We start from the raw sequence: 11,867 nt of genomic DNA, 5'->3' as shown, positions 1-11,867 counted from the left end.
TGTTTTATAGCTGGCTAAGTTTATAAGCTCAAATCCTGGTAACAAGTTGTTTAAATTTCTGTTGGAAATTTGGTTGTCATATGAAATTCTTGGATTCTTTTTTGACTATTAGAAAAATACTTATCAAACTCACTAGATTGTTGCTGAAAAGTGACTAATATTAGATACTGTCTTAAATATTGTCTAGTGTGGTATCTTTAACACTTTGGTGTACAACAGATAGCTTTTTCATTTGCTGTGCCTGCAGTAAATTGCTGTTGCCTTTCATCATTGAATGTGCACTATGCCGCCTTCCACTCTTTCTTAACTTACTGTACTAGTCGTAGTACTAGCTTCTGTATTGCACTGAATTCTGCCTCAGTAATATGCCTTCATTTAAAATTTAAATATTTTTCTGTATTTTTTAAACCTAGAAAACAATTTAATTATAACGAAAGTAGTAAGTATCTGTTTATGATTGTGGCTTATGTCTGTATTGCTATAACTTGTGCTGTCTGCACAGGTGTACTTCAGATTGTGCTGTGTACATAAAGTATCCATGTAAACACATTGTGATGTTACTTCAGTGCATAGAAAATAGTCATCTGAACTGAATCAGTCTGTGGATACTGACTAGATTGGTGAAGTGTTTCTCTGTAATGCTAGAAATAATGCACGTTCCTCTACAACTACTACAATACGTCTTATGCGATGCAACAGTTAAAGTGAATTGAAGTTCTACCAAAACAATAAAGTTGTGTTTAATGGAGACATATTTACTGTGCTTTGTTGTTGTTTTTTGAATCCTGAAATGTGGCACTATCCATATTTCCACTTCTCAATAGCCTTAAATGGCTACCAAATTGGGCAGGAGAGACTTGGGGTAAACAATGCTAGCCACAGAAAACCTCAGAATCAAAGTGGCTTATTTCAATGAAAGTTGATTTCCCTGGCAGCATTCCAACATTTATTGCTTTCCCATATTTGTAGCTAGGCCATCTGGAACTTATCACCTCCAAGATCCCAGAGGCAGGGAAAGCAAGAACTGGAGCATTATATAATATGAGGTGCCTGGCTGTTGTTTACTACGAATTGTTCATTCTCTATTGCTAATTACATATTATTTAAATGTATTTTATTAGGTAGCTCAAACTCATTACAGTATTTCTTAGATAATGAAGGCAGTATACATTTTTACTGAATGATTAAAAAGAAATTACGTAATCATCCAAATGTTTCCTAGATTGTCTTTTTTTTTTCTCTTCATGCTTTCACTATTGTTTTCCCCAAATTATCTCCTTTCAGCATTCCCATAAACGCAGCTGGCATGTTCTCAAATCCTTCAGTGATGTATTCATGGTACTGGATTTTACCCTTATCAAAACAACAAATATAATAGATTAATAGCATATTCTAAATGATCCACTCATCGTAGCAACAGATTTATCAGGTACATCATGGGAAACTTGAAACTATAACAGGAGGCCCTGTGCTCTGTGAACTTAGAGTCATCTTAGGGGCATGATCCATATACACAGTGTATGTAACATTACAAAGTACACATAAGAATTTAATAATAGGCATCATATCATAGTGTAACGAGGAGAAATGTCACAAGGAAGTGATTAAGCAATTTCTAAGTCAATTATATGAAAAGTTTAATGATATAATGATCTCAGAAGAGGTGAAAGGAGATGGAGAAAGGAGCACCCTTTAGGATGTTCTCTGCACTCATCCTTCCCAGGACGTAGCTTCACTGCCTCTACTTGACCCCTGAGGAGGCAGAGCCCATTCAGGAAATGTAAATGCCATGGCACCTTAATAATTTGTCTTCCCTTCGTGCCAAGGTTCTGTTAAAGTGTGTTTAACATTCATTTAGGAGTCCGGAAGGGAAGGATTCATTTAGTGAGGATGATTTTTCATTCTCTTTCTACTACAAGGCACAGTCTACTAAGTGAAATTAATTCACATTTTCAAGGTTTTTTAGGGGGGTCTTATGTGGAGACTCAGTACTCTCAGTTACACTCAGCAACTCTTATCTGAGTTACTGATATCTTCCCCCTCCCAATGTATTCCAGTGATGGCTTAGCGCCCTTTACGGACTTGTGGAGGGACCATTTGCTTGAGGTCACTCAACTAGTAAGTAGGGAAGCTGGGATTTGAACCCTTGACTAGAAAGTCCAAGCTCATTCCTGCTCTTGAAGAGGCGAAGAACCAGGAAAGAGTCGAAAGCTATAATGCAGTTTAAAGGTTACAAGTAGAGGGTGAACACTAACAGTACATGTAATAATATGGGACCTTAAGGGATAGGATATAGAGTACATGGGAACTCCCTGTCCTATCTTTGTGATTTTTCTGAATAAAAAGTATACTTTAAGAAAGCAAAGAGATGAGAAAAAATAAGTAGATGAGAAATGAGGCCAATTCCCTAGTTCCTTAAAACTACAATCAGGTTCTTTGTTAGAGGGACGCAGGAGGGACACCAGCATGGTGGCTTCCTGCTCTCAGCTGTGACCGTGGAAACGCTCAATTCAATTTTACCAACAGGGATGACGAGGCTGTGCGCTGGGAACTTAAGGATAATTCAGCTCACCCCGCGTCCTGGAAAGAGCCGGGCCCAGCACTCCAGGGGTTAACCCTGGGACAACACCAGCCTCTAGTGGTTGCCTGAGGAGCAGTCGACCTCTTTGAACTGGGAAGTGATCATGAAGCCAGGAGCTGGGAAGTGGGAGAGCACTTTCCCCCTCTAAAAACTAAAATAACTCACCTTGGTTATTCAGATTTCTGTCGACTAAAACTCTACGTGGTCTTGGTGGGAAAATGATCACAGCAGAGAACAAAGGGATGGGCTTCTTCCCATGATCTAGAGGCATGGCTGCAAGAAGACTAGGGTAGGACCTGGGAGAGCCACGGCACAAATATGTGTCCCTCGTCCATTCGATGATACTCATCTAATGCCTACATTGATTCAGATGCTATACGAGGTGCTGAGGATACATGGGCAAGCAAAAGGCATAAACACTGCTGCCCGCAGAGGTTACATCCTCAGGGCAGGAGATGGGCAACAAATTGATAAAGAAGTGAATTGTGGTATATGCTAATATTAAAAGGTGATAACGGCTATGGGTAAAAGATAAGGAGACTCAAGAATGAAGGGGGATTATAATTTAAAATAGGGTCACTGTAAAAGTTGCTTCATTCAGAAGGCAGTTTTTAGCAAAGACATGAAGGAGGTGAGAAACTGAACAGTTACGGAGGGTGGAGAGGTAAGGGGAGGGATTGGACAGAGTAAGCAAAGTGAGTAAACACGAAGAAATGAAATTAGAGAGGTAACGGGATAGATCGCAGATAGCCTTGTAAGTTATATTCTAAGTGAGCATAAGAATGACATGGTTTGATTTATGCTTTAAAAGATCACTCTGGCTGCAGTGTTGGGAATTATCTGTAAGGGCACAAAGGTGGGAGACCAGATGGAGGCTAACACAACATCCTAGAAAAGAGGTAGCCTGGACCAGGGCAGTAGCAACGGAGGTGAGAGGAGCAGTCAGATTCTGTATGTATTTTAGAAGCTTGAGCCACCAGGATTTCACAACAGATTGGACATAGGTGTGAATGAGAGAAAGGAAGGAAGCAAAGATGATTTCAAGGGTGTGGGATTGAGCAACTAGAAGGGTAGAACTGCCACAACTGAGATGTCTATGGGACAGGTTTGGCAGGAAAGATCAAAACATTTCGTTTTTGACCTGTTAAGTCGAAGATGTGTATCCCACATCCAAGTGCAGCTGTCGAGCAGTCCAGAGCTCAGAGGAGACATGCAGGCAGGAGAGAGGCATTCAGGAGCTGTCAGCCTACCTACACGTAAAGTCAGGAGCCTGGATGAGCTAACTAAGGGGTGGACAGAGAAGAAAAGAAGCCCAGTGACCAGAGCAAAAGCCTGATGTGTGAATTTAAGAAAGAATGGGAAGAAAGGAACTGCAGACAGTGAGTGTAGACACTTCCAGGTATCTTGCTATAAAACAGGGAGCAGTGAGATGTATTTGCAGAGGAAATTTGAAGTCTACAGCGTCCAAGGGGAATGAGACCTAGTATACAATTGGAGGGAGTGCTCTGGAGCCCCTTACCTCTGAGACCCACTTCAGCAATTCTTTCTGGGCCTTCTGGCGGACATCTCCTGGCCAGCGGCTTACGAGGAACCCTTCCATGCGGAGTTGCTGATAGATAATAACCTCTGGGGGTGGGCCTGTCAAGAAGAGGGCACATTTGGGTGACAGTGTCCAGGGAGGTGACCATGGTGAAAACAGGGAGTACAAGTCACATCACTGACTGTTCTCTTACTGCTTCCCCCTCCATTTCCTCAGCTCTTTTCTGATCCACAGAGCTGCCCACAAATCAACTCTGTGGTAGGCAGAACAGCGGCCCACAAAGATGTCCACATCCTAATTCCCAGAACCCGTGAAGATGTTACCTTGCAGGGCAAAAGGGACTTTGCAGATATGATTAAGTTAAGAACTTGAGATGCAGATTATAGTGTAGTATGTAAGTGGGCCCAACATAATCACAAAGATCCTTGTAGGGAAAGAGGGATGGAAAAGAATCAGGAAAAAATTATGTGATGATGGAGCCCTGGTCAGTGTTGCTCAGTGGTAAGAGTGTCAGCCTGTGCACTGAAGGGTTGCAGGTTTGATTTCTGGTCAAGGGCACGTACCTGGGTTGCAGGTTTGATCCCCAGCCCTGGTCAGGGCACATGCAGGAGGCAACCAATCAATGTGTGTGTCTCTCTCTTTCTACCCCCTCTTCCCTCTGTTCTGAGATCTCTAAAAATCAATGGGAAAAATATTGTGAGAATTAACAACAACAATAAAAATATGTGATGATGGAAGCAGCAATCAGAGAGAGAGAAAAAGAGATTTGATAATTTTACGCTGCTGGCTTTCAAGACAGAGGAAGGGGCCAGGAGCCAAGAAATGCAGACCGCCTCTAGAGCTAGAAAAGGCAAGGAAACAGACTCTTTTCTGGAGCCTTCAGAGGGAACACAGCCCTGCTGACTCATTTTAGACTTCTGACCTCCAGAACTATAAGGCAATACATTTGTGTTGTTTCAAGCCACTTAAGTTTGTGGTCATTTGTTACAGCAGCAATAGGAAACATGCTTGGAGTCCTTGACATGCCAGAAGCGAGGCCCACCCAAAATTTCCCAAATGGTTCTGTGGAACAGAAAGAGGTCCTGAAGATAACATGAAAATATTTCTACAGCATTCAAGAATGATACCCTCACATTCCCCATACTTAGCAGGTTCTTCTTGATGGCTTAATGCAGTCATTCTATGGCATAAGTCCATCTGCTTCCGTTCTGTACTCAGAGGGGTTGCAAAACAGCTAGTGTCCACCCCTGGACTAAGAGCCAGCAAGAGAGAAGAGACAGAGGCTCAACAACTCCCACGCTTGCCTCTGTCCTCGCCACTTCTGGATTACCAAGAGTTGGCCTGAACTGTGGGCCTCACACTATGGTGTGGTTCAGAAACGTGCAAGGCTTATCAAAAGAAATTGCTGGGCCCCTCCCGCAATTCCTGTTTTCTTTTCTTTTTTTTTTTTCTTAATCCTCACATAAGGATATTTTTTCCATTGCTTTTTAGAGAGAGAAGGGAGAGAGAGAGAGAAACATCAATGTGAGAGAGACACAGAGATTGTTTGCCCCCTGCATGTGCCCCGACCAGGGCCGGGGATTGAGCCTGCAACTGAGGTACATGCCCTTGGCCGGAATCAAACCCTTCAGTTCGTGGGCCGATGCTCTAACCACTGAGCCAGACTGGCCAGGGCCTCCCGAAATTTCTGATTGTAGCTATAGAGTAGGCCCCAAGAATTCATATTTCTAACAAGTTCCCAGGAGATGGTGATACCGCTGGTCCTGGGTTCACACTTTGAGAACCACCAGCCTAGAAAGAGCACAAGGCTACCCCGCAGCCTGTGAGGTAGCACTGTTCTTGTGTGTGAGAGATAAGGTGGCGTGGTTGCCTGTTTTCTTTTCCCAAGGATCTTAAGTAACCAGAAACCGAGGACATGACACCTGAGCATAGTCTTCCAAGTTCCAGGAAGTCAGGTTCAGTCAGGACCAGAAGAGACAGGATGAGTGGCAGAGTCTGTTTTCAGCATCTTTGATAACTGCCGTTGGGGGGAAATAATTACTTGCCTCGGAGCTATCCCAGCAGTGAAATATGTTAGAATGTCTGGAGATCAGAAGCAGGGCAGAATCCTGTCTGATTACAGTGGAATGGGCAAGACCAGCTCACATCTCAAAGACCTATCTGAGCAGCTGAACTTCCAAAGATTAATTGCTTAAAAAAACCACGATGACAAAAAACTAGGTCAAGTGACTGTATTCAAATTATCTGGCTACGCCTAACTGTGCTGTGGTCAAGAAAATGCATCCTGGAGCTTTGCTTGATTGGCGGGCAGAAGATTTCTCATGATTCTAGTTCAGCATCAATTAGAAAAATACAGGGGTAAAAAGGTCCCTAACCAAGTGAACCTGGGGCTTCCTTCTCGGAGAAGGTAGTGTCTTCGCTTTTTCACAGCTCGAGAGGGAATCTACAGGTTGTCCTTCCCGGGCCCCTTTCCGTCTCGCCCACCTGTCTCGGTGCAAACTTCACGTTGCTAACTAGCAGGGCTATAAGCTTTCATTCCCATGAGTCAAGCCCATGATAGAATGAATGACCAGTTTATTTGTGGTTGCGTCGATCCTGATAAAAATCTGGAAGATCCCTTTTTGTTCTTTCTCCTGTTTTTGGGCCGCCGTAAATCTGTAATCTCGCCAACAGCACAGAATTGTTGCAGCAGAAAAGGGCTCTGTATGAGTTGTTCAGGAGACCTGTCTTCGTTTTGGGTCTGTTGCTAACAGGATTTAAAGTCTCTGGTCCTCTCAGCCATTCATCTCCCTGGACCCATAAAGTAGGAGGCTTGTACAACATCTCTCAGAGATGGGGAGCTAATGAATGCGGGTCTCTAAGTGACCCTGCTTTTAGACCTTCACAGCTATGCAGGTGGGGGCAGGGCGGTCTCAGCACAAGACAGGGAGGAAGAGGGGGGTGGAGGGCTTGGCAGGGCACAGGAGAAACAAAAAAGGGCAATCAAGGAATGGGGGAAGAAATGCATGTTTCTTTCCCTTCTTTTGGAAATCATCAGTTTGGTGAGGCCAGGGCGTCCTGCTGCTCTAGAAAGCATTGCCCACGACTATCTGAAGGAAATGGCAGCTTATTTCCCCTTCATCCGCCTCACGGAACCTTGTGCCCAAACCCTCACCTCCAGCAATGTCCCGAATATCCTGAAGAACCCTAACATTTTACCAGCCAGACCAAGGGGTTCTGTTTCTAAATCAAATCGTGGCAGTCTTTTTGCAGTTTTTCAGGAAATAGGTAAAAACTAAAACTTGTAATAATATGTGTTTGTTCTATATTTTCAGGTCCTGTTTTTTCTCTATACAAAAATATAAGCTGATCAATATTATTTCATCAAGAATATCAGAAAGTCTTTAAACTATTTTGATAGCCACTAAGATCTTTTTAATATTCTGATGCCACTTCTGTGAATCTTCTCCTTGTCTGGTCTTTTACATCTGCGACCATGTGCATGAGCTCATTACCTGGAGGAAGCGGACGAGTACTATTATATGTAGAGATGGCCCCACATATAGCAATTCTTCCAAATTTCTTCATCTGAGGGATAACAATGTTCGAAAATTCTCCACCTACCTAAACAGGACACACAGACACACACACAAAAACACCTTAATTTAAACACTAGAAGATTTAGGGAAGTCATTCATTTACAATCATCATTTCACATTACTTGTTTTAGCAGCAACAAAACTGACTGAATTAGCACAATAGTGCAGAAAATTGCATTTGGAAAAAGACATTAGAAACTGGGAATTTCCATTTTACTGTAAGAACATACCTTATATAACATAACTTTTACTTTGTTATATTGTGAGATTCTCTGATCAGTTCAATAATCTCATTGCCCTACCTAGAACTTTGGAAGACTACTTAAATGGCATATAAAGAACACAGTTGGAAGACTCACATTTTCCAATTTCAAAACTTACTACAGAGCTATATTAATCAAGACAGTGTGAGAAAAAAAGGATAGATCAATAGAACTGAATTGAGAGTCCAAAAAATAAACCCTTACATTGTGGTCAGTTGGTTTGAATAACAGTACCAAAACAAGTCCATAGGGACAAAGTGGTCTTTTCCCCATAGAAGAGAATGGAACTGGACTCCCTCCTTACACCATACACAAAAATTAACTTAAAATGCATCCTAGGCCTAAAAGTAAAAACTAAAACTGTAAATCTCTTAGAAGAAAACAAAGGAGTAAATCTTCACACCAAGGGACAAAAGAAAAACTAAACTGGATGAGCAAAATGAAAACTTTTGTGCTTTAAAGAACATCATCAAGAAAGTGAAAGAAAACTTACAAAAAGGAGAAAATATCTGTAAACCACATACAGTGGATCTTCATTATTATTGAATTCCATATTTGCAAATTGTACTACTTGCTAAAATTTGTTTGTAACCCCCTAAACCAATACTCACAAGGCTTTCCCTGGTCATTTGCAGACACATGCAGAGCAGGGAGGGAGATGCAAAGTTCCCAGCTAAGGTCAAACAAGGCCAGGGCTCTGCCTTCTTTTCTCAGCTCTCTTATGGAGATTACCAGAGGGTGAAGACAGTAGGGGGCAGTGCAGTTTATTTCTAGAAGCTCTGGCTCTGGGGCCATTTGGATGGGGTATGAACCCCAGCTCTGGGAGGATTAGTTAGTGGGGCAGACTCAAACAAGTTACTGAACATTTCTCTGAACCTCATATTTTCTTTTGTACAACAAAGAAAATGGAAGTTATAGGAAGAGTTGTTTTTAGGATTTAAGATTGTAATCTATGCGAGATATGTGCATATATGAGTGGATAAATAAAATGTGATATATCAATACAATGGAATATTATTTGGCCATAAGAAGGAATGAATCACTGACACATGCTACAACATGGATGAACCTTGAAAATACGCTAAGTGTAAGAAATCAACCACAAAAGACCACTTTTGAGAGAAAGTGGGTAGTGACTGCTAGTAAGTACAGCTTTTCTTTTTAGTGTGATAAAAATGGTCTAAAATTGATTGTGGTGACAGTTGTACAATTCTGTGAATATACTAAAAACCATTAAATTCTATACTTCAAATGGGTGAATTATATCACAATAAAGCCATTCTTTCTTTTAAAAAGGCACATATACTTTCTTCATAGATTTTAGATAGAAACTCCAGAAGTATATTCCCTTGTATAGTTACTTTGTTAGTAAATCAGATTTTAAGTCTAATTTGTACTTACATTGTCAAAATAACAATCATAACCATCAGGAGAAGCTTTTTTCAAAGTTTCTTCCAAAGACTTTATTGTCTTGTAGTTAAATGCAACGTCAAATCCAAGTTTTTTAAGGTAGGCAACCTTATCATCAGACCCTGCTGCTCCAACAACTTTGCAACCCTGAGTGGGGGGAAATGGAAACCATTTATACGTCACAAGAACAGACCAACTCCACCTGCGAACTGTGCCCCCACCATCGCATCAGACTTCTTGAACAGACACCCGCCCAATCACAGCCAACGTCCCCATGCCCTAGGTACCTCCCAGGAGTTGGTTCCCAGGCTGTGGCCCCACCCACCGCTCTGGGCTGACCACAGTAGCCTTTGCAATGGGGCCACGTGGGTGACAACTCTTAGTTGGCGGATCTCAAGTCCCTCTTTCTATTGTTGGGGACAATCATAAAGAGAGGAGGTAAGGCTGTAACAAGAAATGTTCCATAAAAACTATAAAAGTAGTTACTGCTTACAAACTCACTACTCTAGACAGAGGCCATTTATGACTCGACAGCTGCAATGTTGTTAAATAATATTCAGGGCATCTTCGCTACATCGTGTTCCTCATTTGCCCCATTTCTCAATCATTCCCACTCTTCAGCTTCTAAACAAGACCCACGAGACTGAACTCCGAGACTGGGGGAGGTCTGCTGTGTTCACCGCGGCGTTTTCAGTGCACACTGCGGGTGCTGAGTAAATGTTTGCTCCTGGAGGATGACACTTACCTTGATCTTAGCTATCTGCCCCACAACAGAGCACACGGCTCCCGCTGCTGCATTAACCAAAACTGTTTCTCCACCTTTTACACCACAGATGTCAAGTAGGCCAAAGTAGGCTGTTAGGCTGAGGAAAGAAAATTAAGGGTATGTGAATAGATTTGTTGCTTTCCCCTATCACTCATTCAGATATACCCCAAAGACCTTCTTAGCAGCCCACTGCCATGGGTCCAGGTCCCCTTGCCCCTCAGGAAACTCACAAGTGTACAGGGAAAGGTGAGGAAGGATACAGATGCAGAAAACCAAAGCAGATTGGACTCTCTTTCCCTTTTAAATTCTGAAGTGGGGGCAGAGATGAGTGATGTGTGAAGCTAAGACCCTCCCGGGAACAGGAGGAGCTGGCACCTTTGTGTACCATTTGCCAGCTGCTTGGGAGGGATGGTGCCCACGATGCTTCTCACTCCCACTTCCTCTTTGTCCCTGAGTGTCTCTGACCTGAACCCCTTCTCTTTCCTTCAGTTTCACGGCTAACTCTAGGCCAAGCCCACTCTCCTTTCCTTCTTAGTCCCACCATCTTCTCTGATGAGCTCCTGAACACATAATGTCCTGTCTCTTCCTATTGATCAAGTTCTGGACAAACCGTTTTTGGAAATCCAGAGTCTCAGGCATTCAAACAAGCGACATCTACCCACAGAACTCACCCTGTCATGCCCAGTGTTCCCACCGCCAAGGACAGAGGTAATGTGTCCGGCCACTCTGCAGGCAGCTTCTCCAGTTGTTTTCCATCAGAAATGGAGTGTGTTGTCCAGCCTGAGGGAGCCACTACAACAGTTCCTGTTGGAAAGGCCGAGTTTTTACTTTCCACAACTCTGAAAGACAAAGCACATGAGGACGTGTGAACCCCTTGCCAGGATGCGGTGAGGTTCGCGCACACAGAGCACCGAGGTGGACGTGCCGGGAACGAACACCCCGCCCCCACCTCTCCAGCTTACGTCTTAGCCACTGGCCTTCAGAAAACAAGCCTGGGCCAGCGGAGAGGAACTCTCGCGGCTGGCCCAGCATCTGCCCTGTCCCAACCCGCTTCTCTCCTGCCTACACAACAGGTGTCCATCCTGTCTGCTCATGTTCTTCAGGGTCGCCCTCCCCTCCCTGGCCCTTCCTCTCTCCTGAATCTGGAACATTCTCTCTGTATTGCCCCTGCCCCTCAGCATATAAGTTTGCTCAGCTCTGCCCTTTCACCGCCCATGTTCTCCCGCCCCCTCCCTCTCTTCGCTTCCCCTTCACTGGATAACCCAAAGCAGCACCCCCACCACGCCACTCAGGCCACAACAGCCCCTGAGGGAAAAGTCCAGTGGACACTTCATTTGTCATCTGATTTCACCTCTCTTCTGTATTCGACACACTGGGTCCCCCCAAACTTTTTCCCTTTGGTTTCCAGGATTTCTTCAGGCTTCCTACCTCTCCTTCTCAGCTGCTCTTTTTTGGTCTCACTTGCTGATTTCCCTTTCCTCCATCATCTCCCGCCCTCACCATTCTTTATTTGTCCCTGCCCCCAGATCATAAAGTTATATAACATACATTTATTTTAGAAAACTTAAAACATATGAAATAAAAATGTCAGTTCTAATCCTATGAAACAAACATAACTAGTAACAATTGGGTGTATTTTATGGCAATCATGATATACTTTTAAATGTGCATATATTATGTGTATTTACATAACTGGAGTAATTTTATGGGTTTTGTAACCTAATTTTTC

The 11,867-nt window shown here is 43.1% G+C and overlaps 1 protein-coding gene across 3 annotated transcripts in view; it reads right to left on the bottom strand.

The window, feature by feature from the left end:
• Positions 1–1,097: 1,097 nt before the first annotated feature.
• The window catches only part of PTGR1 (prostaglandin reductase 1), a 30,040-nt gene continuing 19,270 nt past the window's right edge, over positions 1,098–11,867 (bottom strand). For all 3 annotated transcript variants that reach the window (XM_081152012.1, XM_081152013.1, XM_081152011.1), the window contains 6 exons: positions 10,810–10,977; positions 10,118–10,235; positions 9,364–9,519; positions 7,616–7,724; positions 4,101–4,219; positions 1,098–1,353 (listed from right to left, as the gene is read on the bottom strand). In XM_081152012.1, the coding sequence (XP_081008138.1) occupies positions 1,243–1,353; positions 4,101–4,219; positions 7,616–7,724; positions 9,364–9,519; positions 10,118–10,235; positions 10,810–10,977 (781 nt within the window). In that variant the 3' untranslated portion in view covers positions 1,098–1,242. The remainder of the gene's footprint in view (positions 1,354–4,100; positions 4,220–7,615; positions 7,725–9,363; positions 9,520–10,117; positions 10,236–10,809; positions 10,978–11,867) is intronic.

This window comes from Miniopterus schreibersii (assembly GCF_964146895.1).
Source record: "Miniopterus schreibersii genome assembly, chromosome: 11".
NCBI classification, from domain to species: Eukaryota; Metazoa; Chordata; class Mammalia; order Chiroptera; family Miniopteridae; genus Miniopterus; species Miniopterus schreibersii.
The sequence above is the reverse complement of the archived record's forward strand: the minus strand, read 5'-3'. Positions and strand labels throughout refer to the sequence as shown.